Raw genomic sequence first — 17,561 nt, 5'->3', positions numbered from 1 at the left:
GAAGATGGGATAGTTTTTTATTTTTAGTGACAAACTTGATGTGATTTCCCACAGTCCCCCCGGTAGCAAAGGCAGCCTGAGAGTGGTGGCCCTGCTTGTGCCTGGGAGACCGGCCAGGGACAGGCAGCAGCCAAAGGCACCGCAGATTTCAGTTCCCGGTCTCCTGTCTTAATTAATCAAGATGCAGCTTCCCATCACAGTTTGCACCTCCTCACGCCAAATGAAAGGGAATAAAAGGTTTTGTGCCGTTTGTTTGCTGCCGGCTCCCCGACTGCAAAATCTGCCCGGGTGCAGTTTGGAGGCCCCAAGTATCAAAGCTGAACTGGGTGTTAATGCAGCCCTTATGGGGGCAAAAAAATCATTTGGAGAGAGTGGTGCCACCTCTCTGGATGACACTTCCCTGCCCAGACACAGGGGCAGGGCTGCTCTGCCCGGGATGCTCTACCCCTTGCCTCCCGGGACCTCCTGGGACCATGAAATCAAGGCCGATGCTCAAAATCCAAAGGAAGTTACCACAAACCTGAACACGAACAAATCTTGCAAACCTTCTAGCGGGGTGTGAAAGAGGAACGCATCTGTTCAGCCCAATGCACATCCCAAATATCAGCATGGACTGCTAGGGAATTGGGGAAAACTTCTGATGCCCTATGGTTAGTGTTTCAATAACTGAAAAACTAAAGTCATGCTTTTTCTTTCCTTTCTGCTTTTTTTTTTTCCTATTAAAAACCATCTGTTTGATGGCATACTTCTCCAGTGTCAGCTATCAGACAACTATTCTGCCAGCTGCAAAACAATAATTTGAGGGTGAATTAGCATTTAGTAGATGATTAGTATAATCTAATGTTTTGTGCTTCAGCACAAGTATTCTACTACCAAGCTACGTATTTACTTTGCAGTTTCATATGAAGTATGAAATATGAAACAGGAGACACAAGACAGAAATAAGCTTTTCAGAAGAAATTCCCTAGTTTCATTTTGTGGCTCCTTCGGAAGGTTAGTGCCTGGGTCTCAAAGTGACAAGCTCCTCTGGATTATTCTTTTCAGCTGAATCAGTGTCATGTCCCTGAGCAAATTCTGTATTTGCTGTCCACACTTCTGCAGGAAAAAAAACCCAAAAGGACAGTCTTAAAGAAGAATTAAATATTATGAGGTGTTGATCTTCTTGCTCAAAAGTATTCCCCGCAATTAGCGTTTGCCCAGGTGAACAAACCTTTCCTGGTCATGGGAGATCAGCTGTTGATGCCAGGCAAAAAAAAAAAAAAAAAGTTAATTGCAGCAAAATGTGAGAGAATTTCAGATTGCAAATAGCTGCAGCATTTTGCGTTTTGCAGGTTCCTTATGGGAAAAGTATACACAAGACAGTACTTTGGCATCTGCATATTTTACAGAACTTCTTACTTTATCTGACAGCATTTATCATTGAGTTTGTCTGCCGGTATTTAAGCTTTATGGCAACTGCAGCCTGACGGTGAAAGTCAGATTCAGCTGCCTCATCCGAGCGAGGACTTGTATCTGTGCACCAAACCCCATCTCAACAGACCAGTCGACGATTTCGGGCAGTTCCTCATCCAAATGGGGTTTTCTACAATTCGTTAGGAATTTAAGGCCCTCTGGGACATCCCCATCATCACCTGCATGTCCGGCTGCCTCAGTACTCGCTGCTTTTGACCTTCACTCTTCTGCACGTCACTAGGAGTCACTTTTAGTCTCAAATACAGAGGAGATGCAAGTTCTCGTGCTCCCAACCGTGTGCATTTAGGAACATACAGAGCAGAACTGTGGTCAGGTGGGGAATTTGGCGCAGTGCACTGTCTCAGCGTTATAATTTCCTGATGTGTTTTCAAATCCAATTGCAGGTTGGTCCATTCTGGCCCAGGAAAAGGCTCACCGCAGTCCGGGGTGGATTTGTCTTTTGCAACCCGTACCGGTACGAGGCAAGGGATCGAAACACATCTGTTCAGGACGGAGACTAGCCGAGACCTCTCACTGTGGACGAGGAGCGTAGTGCAGGGCTGCCACAATTCTGCGGAGCTCATCACGGAAATCACCACATGTGAGTACCACCTGCGGCGCTGCAGGTCTACACCTCCTCGTGACACTCACGGGCAGTTCAAGCTCCTTCTGCTAGAGGGGATTCATTTCAAACAATGTACGCATTTAGGGTTCTATGTGTATAACATCGCCCCCTTGGTTTCTGAGCCAGTCACAGCTGGTGTGGTAGCCGTGGCCAGTGACACAGTCGCTTTCGTTCTGACTTTTGGTCTTGTTTTTAGCACGTTGTTTCAGACACAGGTCTGCAGTCAGCCATGTAGGGCTGTGTGTCGTGGAGGAGTGATTGTCAGAGAAACCCACAGAAAAGAGCATTTTTCTGAGGCTCGGGAGACCCCTGAGAGCCTGGCAGGAGTCTGTCCTGCAGAGGGAGGAGGCAGAGGAGGATCGACACATTCACAAGCGTGAATTGGCCATCTATTCACCCAGCTCGGCACACTTGAGAAGAATAAAAAAGATACAAACTAGTCCAATACCCACATTTTGACAGCTAGTCATTTTCCTCCCTGAAGATCAGGGTGTCACTTTTCAGCACTTCGCTACGTGCAAAATCAACTGGAACAAAAGTAATGGGCTGCAGTAATGTTCTGGAGCGATGCCCCGCTTGGCCAGGTAGCTGCTAGCCTGGGGAGGCTCTGGGGCTTTGAGGCTGCACCTTTTTCCAGAGTGCCCCCAGGATTTGGGAGTCCTGCCCCCCTTAGCTCTCCAGTTGACAGGGCTGTTAAAATTCAGTATTGTCTCCCGTCATTGCCTAAAAATGTGAGAGCAAGAGCCGAAGCACAAATCCACTCCACGACAAGGGGCAGCGCTGAGTTCCTGAAGCTGTCAGGTAGGTACAGCCGTGCGCTGCTGAGCGTGGGGAAGCCTGTCCTGACCTGTGACTCGCGGGGAGCTCAGGCTGCTTTGCGAGGGTCTCCGATGTGGAAACCAACCAGGGTCTTCAGTGGGAACCACCCAAAAGGGATGTCCATCTCCTCAGCCTGGTGACGTTGATGACTTTCTTTCCAAAAACAGGAGAGCATCAGCCCCTTCTTTTATCGTGGTGCTTTTATCCCAGTGCTGAGGTTCCTCCTCGGCAGAATTGTTCTTCTGAAAGTGTTGGAAAGGGGAATTTGGAATGTGAACACCTAAACTCTTTCAATTTTTTAATTTGGATCACGGCCTATGTTTCTGAGTGTGGGGGAAGATGCAGCCTTCCTGCTGCAGCAGCTATCGTATACGATCATCTGGGCGCTTTTTCAATTACCACAACACTAATGAGGACTCAGGGGCATCTTCATCTTTGTCAAAATACTTCAGGGAAATCCTTTACAGCGTCTAATTTTCTTGTGCACTGTGCGCTGCATTTATTGATTTGGGCTGTGTATGTCAGATGTAAGAAGAAGAGTAGCTGTGACTTTGTGAAGGTTTGGAAGGAGGAAATGCCAGCCTGAGCCTTCTTAAACTTCAGTAGATTGTTTTTGTGTTGGCACATGGATGTACGCTGCAGTATGAAGAAGGCAGTGAATAACTGAAAGGACTGACCAGTTTTGTAACCGCTGAGCACCATTTTAGTCTGTGTGTTTACACCATAACTAACAATCCTTGCTTGGACATTGCACAACAGAAGGGCTTCTGATGTTCTTCCAAATCTGCAGGTTTACAGCTAGAGCATGATCAGCCCAGTTTCAGGAAAGATTAGTTTCCACAAGATACTGTTGAGATGAAATGTCAGATGTGGATATCTGCAGCCAAATGGAAGTTGTTGCTTTTAAGGGTGTTGAAGTCTTAATTTTGTTTCCTTCTTCAGCTTGCACATATAAAAGCCAGGAGTGCCGCCTGACCATCCATTATGAACATGGATTCTCTCTTACAACCGAACCGCAAGATGGTGCCTTCTCTAAGACAATTGCACAATATCCCTACGAAAAACTGAAAATGTCCTCAGATGATGGGATAAGGATGCTTTATTTAGACTTTGGAGGAAAGGATGGAGAAATTGTAAGTACTGCATTTAGCAGAGAGATGCACATTATCATCTCTTTGGTGGTCCTTCAGGCTGTGGGGGTGGAGAAGCGCTAATGGAAGTTAGGCTAGATGATCGTTCTAGGTCCCTTCCAAGTGAAATTATTCTATTCTAATAACAGCTGGACAGTACCAGGTTCCAGTACCAGTGTTTAGACACTGTGCTTTCTAGTTCAGCATGACTATGATAGAACGGCTTAGGTTGGAAGGGACCTTAAAGATCATCGCGTTCCAACCCCCCTGCCGTGGGCAGGGACACCTCCCACTAGACCAGGTTACTCAAAGCTCCATCCAACCTGGCCTGGAACACCTCCAGGGATGGAGCTTCCACAGCTTCCCTGGGCAACCTGTTCCAGTGCCTCACCACCCTCAGAGTGAAAAATTTCTTCCTCATATCCATGCTAAATCTACCCTCTTCCAGTTTGAAGCCATTACCCCTCGTCCTATCACTATGCTCTTGTAAGAAGTCCCTCTCCAGCTTTCTTGTAGGCGCCCTTCAGATGCTGGAAAGGTCTCCCTGGAGCCTTCTCTTCTCCAGACTGAACACCCCCAACTCTCTCAGCCTGTCTTCATAGGAGAGGTGCTCCAGCCCTCTGATCATCTTCATGGCCCTACTCTGGACCCGCTCCAACAGGTCCACATCCTTCTTATGTTGGGGGCTCCAGAGCTGGACGCAGTATTCCAGGTGGGGTCTCACGAGAGTGGAGTAGAGGAGCAGAATCACCTCCCTCCACCTGCTGGCCACGCTTCTTTAGATGCAGCCCAGGATGCAGGTGGCTTTTATGGCTGCAAGTGCACATTGTCGGCTCATGTTGAGCTTCTCATCAACCAACACCCCCAAGGTCTTCTCCTCAGGGCTGCTCTCGATCCATTCTCCGCCCAGCCTGTATTTGTGCTTGGGATTGCAATCTGGCTTTAGAATAAGATAAACTAAAAAGGGAGATAAAATGGTAAAACCATGCAAAGAGGGATGAAAGTTTTTTTAAATATAAGAACGAATTGTTCTTTACACAGCCAAATTTTAGAATTTTTATATGTATTCATTTCACTCTTTAAATGATTGCAGGTGGAAGAACTTAAGAATGAGAGTATTAATTCCAATGAACACACAGGGACTTTATGTTATGACAACAAGCTATGTTTTAGACATTTTTTAACATCTAGTTGCTGGAAAAAATGGAAGACTACAGATGTAGTGCAAACTGTCTGCTTAGGCCCTAAGTTAGCTGTCACAATGCCTAAAAATAAGGTGCTTATTCCTACAAGCAGTTTAGTTACCATAAATTATGCATGTTAACATGGTCTTTCCTGCCAGATTTTTTCAGCAGTTCCTGAGCGCACCGAGTGCTTAATTCTTCACATCACCTTTGAGAACATACGCTCTGCGAACTGCTTATTGTCAGGCTTTCCGAAGGGAATTTGTTAGTAGCTCTCAGCAAAGTTGATGCACGACTGGTGGAAAGACAAATCTGGTTTGTTTTGATGTGAACCTAGTGTCGAACCTGCTGCCCGCACTGACAAGTTTGTCACGCTTAGCAAGCGCGCGGTGAGATTATCTGAACCGTGACTATGGAAAGAAGTCTCCGTTCCGTCTCGCTGCCACCTCTGTGAACAGAGGAGCAACCGCGCGGCGTCAGCTGAAGGTGCAGTATCCTGCCTTCCGCACTGACCAACAACAGATGCATTGGGTATTGCACACAGCAGTTCTGGTCAGAAACAGAGCCCGAAAAGATGGCGAGATCGAACCTCTTGGAAAACTGTTTGCAGCACCTGGCTCAGTTTTCTGCTGCTTACCCAGGTGGATGCAAGCCCAGAGGCACCAGGATCTTGTCTGCTCTCAAGATGCTTATTACTTACTTTTTAGTAACTTAAATATTTGCAGCTGTATGCAAAGAAAAGACAATATGTTGTAATAAAGGGTTGTTATTAATAGAAGTCTGTTGAAAATACCAGGCAGCAAATCAAGTACTCCGTAAATGATTGCTGATTTGAGCTGTAATCTAACCTAATCGTTCTCAACTGGATTTCTTTCTGTACTTTCAGCAACTGGACCTTCATTCCTGTCCAAAACCAATTGTGTTCATCATTCATTCCTTCCTGTCGGCAAAGATTACAAGACTTGGCTTGGTGGCCTAAGTGGGATACATCTATTTCTTTGAAGAATGACGGAGTCACCATGCTAATCTGAAGTACAGTCAACAGCAGCAACCCGTACCAGCTCGCAGCATACACCGGTTTGGGGTTCAGTACTGGGCCAGGGTCATTTCTGCAGTCTTCCAAGGCCCAGGTTTCATTTTGATCAGCTAAAGAGGTGGCATGACAAGGAAAACGGTGGATTTCATTGTAAATAATGGGATTTAAAAATCCCATATAAGACAGCAAAAGCTTGTAGTACCACACATGTAAATGTTTCAGAATCATAAATTGTGCCTATTTCAATGTACTTGTTTATATAGAATAAGTAAAGGGCTAAGCAGACAAGAGCGGGTGTTGGTTGTGATGCAAGCTCAAGGTTGGTTGAGTAGAAGTTCTCCAAACAAGACTGTCCCACCACCCAAAAGTAAAATATTTCTTCTGTGCTAACCTGTGCAGCACTTGCAGAAGAGATTTTTCTTTTGGGGCACCATCAGAACCTGTTGCGTGAATACCCAGCAGAGCACGCAAATACGCACCTTTGAGTCAGGTGCTCTGAAGCAATACAGCTGTGGTCAGTCAACAGCTGGAGGGTCCCTGCCGAGGGGCACTTCAAATTAAATGCTGAAGACATCTTAGATACATTCCTAGCGATGGACGCAAAGCAAGACCAGCTGTAGTGATGTATTGAGCGCTGGCTGTTAGGGGGGCATAGTTAGGAGCGTCCTTTGTTAATGAACACACAGGATCTATTTTTATAGTGACTTCCCAGAATGGCTTAATGAGTTTCAGCTACCGGGGATCCCCAGCTCAGGTAAAAGATACCTGAATCCATGTTGAAGCACAACCTAAGCTTCTGCCAGCACATTTCCACAGCAGTTTTCCAACAGAAAGCTATGCTGAGCTTCCTGTCCTCCTGCCGCTGCTGTGTCACCCCCTCAGCTCTGACCAGGCTGGTTGTGTGGTCTTCACAGAAGAACAAATGTGGGGAAGGAGGAAGAGTTGATTTTGGGGGATTTTTCTAGGTTAGATCAGAAAAGTTATTCAAGGAGCTCCACAACAGTGAGGAAACACAAGGGTGCAGGAACACAAGCTGCACTGCCAGAAAAGCCTTAATATGGAAGGAACTGCTCCTCCGAGCATGACGTGGCAAGTGCAGATTTATTCCTTGCTGGCGAAATGTAAGATGTTCACCTCCATACCCGTAACTTACTAGTTCCTGTTTTGCACCACAACCGGCTGTTTTAAGTCAAAACACGGAAATCCCCGAGTTTCAGCCTTGTTCACAGTTACGCTGGGCACTAAGCAGGCAGGAGGCAGGAAGGCCGACCTTCACCATCAGAGACCAGACCCGCAGCTCGCACCTGGAACTACTAAATTGGCTGAATTTGGTCAGGTGGGAACAGAAAGCAGCAGACCAGGGATGGCATTTATGTTGCTCGTACTTTGTAAAGAGAACTGCTTCGTATAGGGGTGGGGTTTTGTTTGCTTTTAGAGTTTTGCCCTGAAATCACACTTTGAAGGACAGCACCTGTACAGGAAGTAATAAATCCAAAGTTTGTGGAAGTTCACTTGTCGTATTACAACACTTCTTTTATTCTTGAGAAAGCACATAAGTTTCAACTTAGCATCACTTGGCCGGCAAAGAGGAAAATTAAGAACACAGTTTGGTTCCATGTTGTTTTTAAGCTAAGTCTTGAGAGTTAGCATAAGTCATGCTGTTTATTCACAGCATAGGAATTAGTTCGTGGTGGTTTCCATAGGTATCTTAATCATCGAGCTAATTAAAAAATTAAGATGATGGGCTGAATTTGCAAATACAGAAAATAATCATTGAAGAACAAGGGCTAAATTGCCATTTGGAAGAGCAGCCCCACTCCCAGCACCTCACCAGTCAAAAGCAAGCCTGGGAGGGGATTCGCCTCGCTGTGAACTTTGTTTTTACTGTCACGGTACTTGCAATTAAAAATTAATTCCTCTTGTAAATTCACAAGGTGAGAGGTAACAGGTTACATAACTTACCAGAAATTCCCACATGGATATTTCTGATCTAGCGACCACTGCTCTTCACGTAACTCTCTGGCAGTTCCTTGGCTCTCCTTTGGCTTGGAAGCTTCTAGGAGAACATCTGAGAAGCTGAGGGCAGTCGGTACACTGGGGGACTGGGGCGCCGAGCATGAACTCACATCACATCATCAAATAAAACGTCGTGTGAAGGTTCTAAAAAGCGATTCAGGACACTTTTATTGCTGTTCCAAAATATAACTTAAAAATCTGGATGCACGCTCCTATAAAAGTTCCAGAGGTTAAAGTGGTAACTTGCATACTGTGGGGTAGGTTAAATACATACGTAAACTATACTGCACTATTTCCTTAGTCCTTTAACACTTACAAATCACTGGAATGTTATACCTAACATGTATGTGCATTGTAAATATGACAAATTCCTATATTAGTACCAACAATTAAATGAAACAATATGTAATCTAAGGTGCTCAGTACTATATGAAGTATAAGTGAATAACTAAACAGTTTGCAAAGAAAATTCGTATTATATATATTTATAGAAAAAAATAATTACAGATGCTATTTCTTCATTTTCAGATTTTGGACTGATTCATATTTGGATGGGATAGGCAAATGAAATACGAACCTACTCCACATTTATAAGAGTACAGTGAATATTTATATTTTAGACGAAAAGAATATATTTAATAAAGTCATTTATTGGATTTTTGTGAGGTGAGCTTACTTTGTACCCACACAAGCTGTTCGGAAGGCTGTCCTTTGGTTTGGGGCTGGGGAAACTACCTTTTAAATCTCAGTCATTCTGCAAGAATTCAGTTACTTGAGAGGACTATTCATCATTTTGATGGAATGACTTCTAAAAATTTTTAAACAAACAAAGTATTAATGATCTGTGAACAGGACATCAGTGCTTTCTCTTAGGTAAGCTCGGTGTTCACGCGGCAGCGGCGCAGTTGATGCCAGGCTGAAAGCAGACTCACGCAGCATTTATTTTTTGCCGCTGACGTTTACTGGAAGGCAAAAAGGATGTTTTTGGCAAGGTCTTTCGGGCTCACCTGCTGAAGTTACAAAGCTTTCTCTGTTGTTTATATTTAACTGGGCAGTTACAGAAGTCATAAAAAAAAAAAGAACAGAAACTTCTGCTCAAGCTTCCACATTCAAGGAGTGAGGCCAACATGTGACTTGCTTAGTTCTTATGAACGGTTATGGAAAAAAGGACATTTTTCTTCCCTTCTACTTTAATTCTTAACTTAGTGGCCCAAATAGAAAAGCCAACTGCAGGATTTTAAGTCTGTTCTTTCAGTCTGACCCAAGGTATGGCAGAGCAGCCTCATAGAAATCCTAAAAAGCGGTATTCTAGAGTTTCATTCTTTTCACAAAATACTGCCTGTAAATTGAACGGTCTGATCAGAAAGTCTGTATAGCAGCTTCACCCTGAGAAAGACTTGGATACATATTGGAACATATATGTTACTGGAAAAATGTGATATAAGGTGTTTGCTAAAAAAAAAATAGATAAAAAGAAAATAAAGCCGATTGGATTGTGTTCAGGGAAGCACACTGGTGTTTCCTAAGAGTCCTGCTCTTTAAATGGAACTCGCATCTCTCTTAAGGTATTTTATAAACCAGAACACAACTCTTTATGCACTACCAAGTAAATCGCTACGACAAACATCATGAGAATTGGTCCTTTCCAAAAAATGAAACAAGTGCTTTCTGCAGAAGGTACTTATTCCTTCTTCCCACAGGACATGGGAGCACACTCCATCCAGCTCTTTGCCTTCGGAAGCACAGCTGATTTGAAGTAGAGGTTGATCTGAGTTCCATCTGCAAGACTTCTCACTGTCCTCTTACCCACAAGTTAATATTGGAACTTCTTTGGTTTCAGTGGAAGCAGAATTGGAGCCTAAACAAATGATGTGCTCCAGACTGATATACTGTCGTTGATTTGTAAATTTATCTTATTTTTCACGAGTCAAACTGGCAGGTTTACAACTAGCTGTTTACTGGGGCTAATGTAAGTATACATTACTGTAGTATACGTTATATATTACTATAGACACACAATTACTGTATATACTATTAATATAAAGTAATAGGGAACTGTATCTAAAATGGACAATTTTGAATTCAGTGGTGACTTTCATTTTAAAGAGCAAAATCTCGAGAAACAGCCTGCTTGATATAAGTGAACCCCTAGATTAACCAGGGCAAAAGTTTAGTTTAAAAGCATGACCATTTAAAACCATTAAATATTTAATGAACAGAGATAACCTCCTGTGAACATACCAGCTACTTTTTCCACATTGGATTATCTTTTCAGTTTGTTTTCTTCATCAGAATTTCTGTGCTTGTGTAAATAATCAGAGGCATTAGAAAACAAATCCCAAAGGAGACTTGGAGAGTTTGTGAATTTGGAAATGCATTTTTACCCGAGTTACGTTATGTTGTAGCCCAGTGATACTGATCATGCAATTGCTGTGATACTAGAATAATTATCTCACCAAGTAATCACAACCACATCAAGTGCTGTCTTACCCCAATCTTGTATAAGAGCATAACGCAGATTATGGTTAGACCATAAATGTATATTGGTGAATATGGCTGATATCCTGACTTGCAAAAATGTGCAAGCAAGCACCCAAATCTTCTATGGCAAAGCATGCATAGGGCAGACGGGATTTGGGGTTCACCAGCCACAAAAAAGAAAATAATTTGAAGTTCAGAGGCAAAGAGTGATGTTACATTCTAAAGTTACAACATGTTAGCTGAGCTGTGGGGACTCTGGGGTTTTTGAGCTACGACAGATGTAAGATAATTTGGTTTAGCACTGTCCGGTCAAATTATTTTGCATGCTTTTTCTAGGTTAAGAGCAACCACAAGGACAGTTATCACAGCTCAAGTGGGGCACAGCGTTATTAAGCCATGCTAAGAAACTAGCTATGACTTACCCTAAAACCCACAACATCATAACTAAGAGCAAATGAAACATGGGCAGCACTGTATTAGTTCAGCACTGGGAATCATGCAAACAAACAATACCTCAAAATGCTTGTTTCCCTAACTGCTTTCCTGCTTATTATTTCAGGCCAGCCTTTGAGTCTACAGAATTAATTAAAACAATAACCATTGGGTTCTATTTGCTCATGAAGTAAGAAAGATAGTATCTAACTCCAGGGCTCACTATGGACCCCATAGAGAGGTAAGGGAGGAATGACAAAACAAAAAATAACTTTAAAAAGCACCTTTTTATAGAAGCCCTTCTACAGATTAACACAGATAGTTTTTCATTAAGAAAGCCAGTTAAAGATTATTAATTACTTTCTTGAAACATAGCAGCAAGCAGCAACTATTTTACCAAATATACTTCCTGTACTTTTGCTTATCAACTTACGCATATTTTGTACATTTTTTTGGTAGTTACAAGTATATAAAACCACTCAAAATTAAGCAGGAAATGAAACTTTCAGTGGCTTGCTTTAGTATTTTGACAATAATAGCATCAGTATTCAGGCTTAAGATAGGAGATTATAACAAAGCTTTTCTCTCTCTATTTGGAAATGGAGACATTCTTTATCCAATATTAATTGGATATTAATAAGGAAGGAATCTTCCTTAATTATTGTTAAGGAAGATTAAAACTTCTGTCTTGAATGCAGAGAAATGTGAGCCATATACAGTAATTAATACATTGGAACAATTTTGTGCATGCACTTACTAATGCTGCTCAGAGTGCAGCTAAAACAAGTACGTGCCCACAGATAAAAGGTCTTGAAGAGTTCAGGAGAACAATACACATTGGAACAGGGGAACAGAAGAGTTAAATGCAAGATCCTGTTAGACACGAAAAACCTCCTTAGGGCTTGGCTCTATACAAAATAGAATTAAGCAAAGAATAAATGTCACAAAATCAGGCGGGCTCTTGAGTGAATGAGTAGATTTTACAGTATTAAGTCTAACCTACACATGGTTTAGTTCAATTACTTTTCCAGAATATGAAATTTCATTTATATTAGTATTGCTTAATCCATTTTCCTTCCAGAAGAATATAGCAAACAGTAACACTGCATCTCTATCAATTTTAATCATGTTAGTTAATACGATGAATAGGAAATCCTTACACTGAAATCTGTAAAATGTATTTGTTTTGGTAGGAACTCGTCATCTCAACGTAATACTAATTTGAATAATTACACTAGTACAAGCCAGGCACACACCCGAGACTTAAGCAAACAGAGGGTGAATTTAGTATTTTACTGGGCTTGCAACTCAGGTAGAAATTCTTCTTTCCATTACATTTCATCATAGCATGTCAGCTTGTTCACAGCTCTCACAATCATCATTACTGCTATTGTTTTCATTTTCTCCTCCTCTGTGAAAAGACATCTCAGAACTCTGTAATGAATTGTTTCTAAGGCGTGTTACAAAGAGTACACATGACATTATACCAGAAATTCAGCTTGTAAAACAATGATCCTTTCTTTAATGGGACCTTGCATCAAGTTTCAAAAGACATGCTTTTTTTTTTTTCCTCTTATACTACAACACAGAGATAATTGTGACTCTAATTCTAATTATCTTTGCTTTCACCTGCAGAATAGGATCTGTTCTTAGTTATTCTATGAAATGTCAACGGTCGACGCTGTAAACAGCTGTTTATGTAACAGCAAGTAGTAATAAATAGAAGAGAGGTTTTCACACAAAAAGGAAAAACAAAGTAATTTTGTTATTAAAATTAAATCTGGTGGGGTTTTTATTCACATAAAAAACAAATACACTGGTTGAAAAACATACAAAGCTTTATCAAACCAAGTCAAGCTATATTCCTTTTAACAATGAAACACAATAAATATGCATATAAAATAAAACTTTTTTCATTCGAATTTTTAAAAAAATTAAAACCTTCAGTATAAAAAGTTTCAAAACACACTACCGTGCTTGAGAATTGAGTCTATATAATTACACTGACCAGAGTCCTTCTGGAGTTTAGACCTGTGTGTGCACACGTTAGGCAGTATAATGTTTTTCCTACAATGGGAAGTGCTCAGTCTCTGCAGTTTCTAGCGGCCGTTCAGTACCTCTACTTGCCAGTCTTCTCCAAAACCCATTCAATCACCTGGGAAAATAAATGAGAAAATAAACAATTTACATAACTCCAGTTCTTGAAAGCAGCTTAAGAACATCTCATACATTTTATCAACTCTTTCTTTATCACCACTTTTATCACCACCTGTGTGGTGTTTACTGAACAGGACTTAAAAGTAATCCATTCAAAAGCAGAGACAGTTGTTAACAAATTAAGAGGATACAGCGTTAACCCAAGAACTGCATTTAATTTTACAGAATGCCTTGTCTTTATAAAAAGGCAATTTTAGATCCCCTGATTTGACCTACCTCACCCCACTCTCACCACGTACCAGCAACAAGGTGCATACGCAATGCTAGACAGCTACTGTTTCCAGCACAAAAAATTCCCAAAGCCTTAGCAGAAAGAATAAAGGATAATTTGTGCACTGCTGTATCTACCACCATTATTACTGCTGTTTCCCAAATAGGGTAGTTGTTCAGACCACTGACTAGTCCTGGGTGATTACATTTTTTATAATGTAGTTTCAAAGTATTCTCTAATACAGGAAGAGGTGGCCAGCTTGCCCAATTTTAATACCTCTTTTGCCAACAGCAAAAAAACATAAAACTACCAACTGACCTCCCCAGACAAAGACGGTGGTGAGAAACAGCGTATAAGGACAGTATCCCAGTCCTACACCAAACATCACAACCCATGTAGTTTTTGAAACCTTATGATCTGTAAGAAGCAATTCACAAGAGAATGCAGTACAGAATACTGCTCACATAGAATAAATTCTGTGAGTAGCAGATTTCCTTAAGAGTTCGGGGTTTCTTATATAACTACCCCAGTTCAAACCCTTCCATTTAATTGAAAACTGTACTGTAAACGTGCATGATACTTGAGGTTCTTTAAATCATGGAGTCAATTCAGCATGTTTTTCAGAATTTAAATCAGAGTTACTTAATTTCTGGAGAACAGGAGTATTTAATCCTGTCATTTGTTCTGTGCTACTGTTCACCAAAGTCCCACCTTATACACAAATAAGGTCATCTGATAACCCTCATGGTTCCAGTTATTCCCAAGCTTAAAATTACTAATTTTCATTGCTTCTTTTAAGAAATTTATTTCTTTTTATAGATCCATTTATTGCTTCCTAACCTTTGAAAAGAAACGTTATTTTCTTCAACAGAAGGAAAGAAGAATTCCCTAGTGATCCAGGCTTCTCTCAAATGAAGAAAAATCACATCTCTGCTTTTTTTTTTTCCCCCTAGTGATGTAGAAACATTTATTGCCGTCATTTCCATTTCTCACTGTGGCACATCATATTGGCAGCTATAACTAGAATACCATCTAAAACCTGAATATCTGCAACAGGAAATTTTACCACGGGACTACTGATTGAGAGAAAGTTTTTGTGAGTTCAGAGTGAAACGAGACCCACAGCCAAAGAAATGTATCTCCGCATCTCTTAAAGCTATGGATCAAACCATCCTAAAGGCAACGTGCCACAGCTACATATATCCTTCACAAGTTACACAAACAAATAAACAAATGGTCTTACCTGTTTAGCATTGTTGTTTGCTGTTTTCTTCATTTCATCAAGAAGTCCTCTAGAAGTTTTAAGATCCTAAATATGAAACACAAAGCCACAGAAATCAGCAAACCTATATGCTCACTTGAATTTGGAGTATAAGAGCCCTAATAACAAGGGGGGATGTTATCTTTTATCACCTTGTTCAGAACCACAGAAGAATTATTTGACCTGTTTTGAGTTTTTTTTTGTTTTGTTTTTAAATGAAATAATCCAAATCTATTCCAATGGGCTGCAGCTTTCCCTCCAGCAATCCAAACCTAGTACTCCAGTGTGTGATTGAGCCACACTTTTTCTAACCTTCCACACGCTTCCAGAAAAGGAATGTGTTTTTTTTTTTTTTTTCTTAAATGATATCCAAAGTTCTTACAGTGTTGATTGAAACCTTATTTCTATATAAACATGGAAATCAACTGTGCACTTAGATTGAACACAGAGTTCTGGCAAACAGAGAAGAGGATATGAAGAGAGAAAATCAATGCAAGAAAGGAAAAGCCTAGAACGGCTTGCGTGTTTTGCAGTCCCAGTAGCCCAACCTAGTCCACTCTCTTAAACAAAGCAAGCACGTAACTTTGCCTAAAGAGAAAGAAAAACTAAGGAAATTCATTTACTGCTTGTCTCCAAAGGAAAATGATACCTATGATACCATGCTTCTGAAGCATGCAGCACAGAAAAGGATTTAAAGGGCTCCCATAGACTTGGGGCTTCATGATAGTTTGGGACAACAAAATCCTGCTACACCTCCCTTTAGATCAGTTTTCTGAAGGACAGGATCGCTGCAGTACTCTTCCTTTTGCTCTTCTACTTGGAATGGCACCATGAACCCATCTGATTTTCCCTACTCACTCATCCCTATGCACAGCTCTTTCTGATTTTGGATTAGAAGATCTTCCTTCAGGGCATATTTCAGGGAGATTTTGGGAGTGCTTACAGAATGACTGCATAACTGTGTTCTAATTATTTAAGACATTGGTTCTCATCAGCAAGATGTTCTAATTGTCTGTGTAAGCATTCAGCCCTCTTCAATTGCAACTTCATTTAGCTTAAATCACCTTTACTGAAGTTGACTACACTGAGTTAGTTCACAAATAGCGGTAGGCCAAATGCATGCAAATGAACAGAAACAGCAACGCAGCTTGCGAGCAATAGCTTTTAAACACCCTGTACTGTAATTTAACTTGATTTTGTACCCAGACTAGGTAACATGGGCTCAAGCATTGACTCACAAAGTCTTCTAGGTATTGTGGAAAGAATTCTCATCTCCTCCTAAAAATTAGGTTGATGCAATTCTACACGGTGCTGCCAGTCAACGTGCGTTAGAGACTTGTGCACATTGACAATACATTTACAAGGACTTCTGTGAGCATTTCAGGGAACTAGAATTTCTGAGTCAGTTGTGTAAGCTACCTATTGAGCCGATAGCCTCAGAAGAAGGGAGAAGCTGAGCGGCCACAGCTATGGCTGGGAGATAACTACAACAGCTAAGGACGTATGGCATAAGCATGACCTTTCCTAACAGACCATTGCTTTAACATGATATCTCACATAAAAGACTACTGCTTTATAAGGTTTAAAAACAATTAAACAACCACCAAAATATACTGTAAAACTAGGTTCTGCATTTGACAATTCCAAAGGTTTATCCACATACTCTACACACTAACACACCATTTGGAAATATTAGCTTAATCAAGTCTGAATATCCCACAGTCCATCTCAAGTTTTATTCAGGAATGGATTCACTTAACTAAGAACAAGCAACTGTAAGAGCAGGTCTTCTAGTTACCTTTAAGTAGAACTTTGATATCTCAAATAGACGCTGGCTGCATGATGCAAAGCACTTGTGATCCTCTGCAATTCCATGTATTTGAAGAGTCTTAGCAACCACCTCCTTCAGCATCTTGGAAACAACAGAAACAATTACCAGCATGAAAAATTGTCCAGGGGAAGGGAAAAAAAAAAACAAAAACAAAACCCACCACCTGATCTTTTTTGATCTTGCCTCTGTCTTTAATCCATTGGCCAAATGCTGTCAAACCAATGACTAAATTTGGGAATAATTATTTAACAACCTATTTCCATTTCCTTCATCTCAAAAATTGAGGAAATGCTTAAATGTCAAAGCAATGCAAAGAATCAGTGAATATTCATATGGGGCTTGGAAGACAGAAAGAAACTGATAATGGCTCAGGTTTTCTCTTCTCCAAAATACTATATATATAAATAAAAAACTTTTCTTTATATTCATATTCTCTTGTTTCACAAGCCCATATTAAAAAAATAATTAAAAAAATCAGACACTACAGTCAGACGGGAAAATTTATTCTGATATTCTTCATGAAGTTCAACAAGGCCAAGTACAAGGACCTGCATGTGGGCCGGGGCAATCCCAAGCACAAATACAGGCTGGGCGGAGAATGGATGGAGAGCAGCCCTGAGGAGGAGGACTTGGGGGTGTTGGTTGATGAGAAGCTCAACATGAGCCAGCAATGTGCGCCTGCAGCCCAGAAGGCCAACCTCATCCTGGGCTGGGTCAAAAGAAGCATGGCCAGCAGGTGGAGGGAGGTGATTCTGCCCCTCTACTCTGCTCTGGTAAGACCTGAACCTGGAATATTGCATCCAGCTCTGGAGCCCCCAACATAAGAAGGATGTGGACCTGTTGGAGCAGGTCCAGAGTAGGGCCAT

At 41.3% G+C, this 17,561-nt stretch overlaps 2 protein-coding genes across 2 annotated transcripts in view; one reads left to right on the top strand and one right to left on the bottom strand.

Moving 5' to 3' along the window:
• The window catches only part of SNTB1 (syntrophin beta 1), a gene marked incomplete at its 5' end in the record, with an annotated part of 117,166 nt that extends 108,248 nt beyond the window's left edge, over positions 1 to 8,918 (top strand). Inside the window, 3 exons of the mRNA XM_082479991.1 lie at positions 1,857 to 2,053; positions 3,839 to 4,029; positions 6,097 to 8,918. Coding sequence (XP_082336117.1) covers positions 1,857 to 2,053; positions 3,839 to 4,029; positions 6,097 to 6,189 — 481 coding nt within the window. The 3' untranslated portion in view covers positions 6,190 to 8,918. The remainder of the gene's footprint in view (positions 1 to 1,856; positions 2,054 to 3,838; positions 4,030 to 6,096) is intronic.
• A 3,936-nt stretch (positions 8,919 to 12,854) lies between these two features.
• MTBP (MDM2 binding protein) overlaps positions 12,855 to 17,561 on the bottom strand; it is a gene marked incomplete at its 5' end in the record, with an annotated part of 30,272 nt that continues 25,565 nt past the window's right edge. Inside the window, 3 exons of the mRNA XM_082479843.1 lie at positions 12,855 to 13,330; positions 14,847 to 14,912; positions 16,663 to 16,776. Of these exons, the coding sequence (XP_082335969.1) occupies positions 13,295 to 13,330; positions 14,847 to 14,912; positions 16,663 to 16,776 (216 nt within the window). The 3' untranslated portion in view covers positions 12,855 to 13,294. The remainder of the gene's footprint in view (positions 13,331 to 14,846; positions 14,913 to 16,662; positions 16,777 to 17,561) is intronic.

Source organism: Vanellus vanellus (genome assembly GCF_965231255.1).
Source record: "Vanellus vanellus genome assembly, chromosome: 2".
Lineage (NCBI taxonomy): Eukaryota > Metazoa > Chordata > Aves > Charadriiformes > Charadriidae > Vanellus > Vanellus vanellus.
The sequence above is the reverse complement of the archived record's forward strand: the minus strand, read 5'-3'. Positions and strand labels throughout refer to the sequence as shown.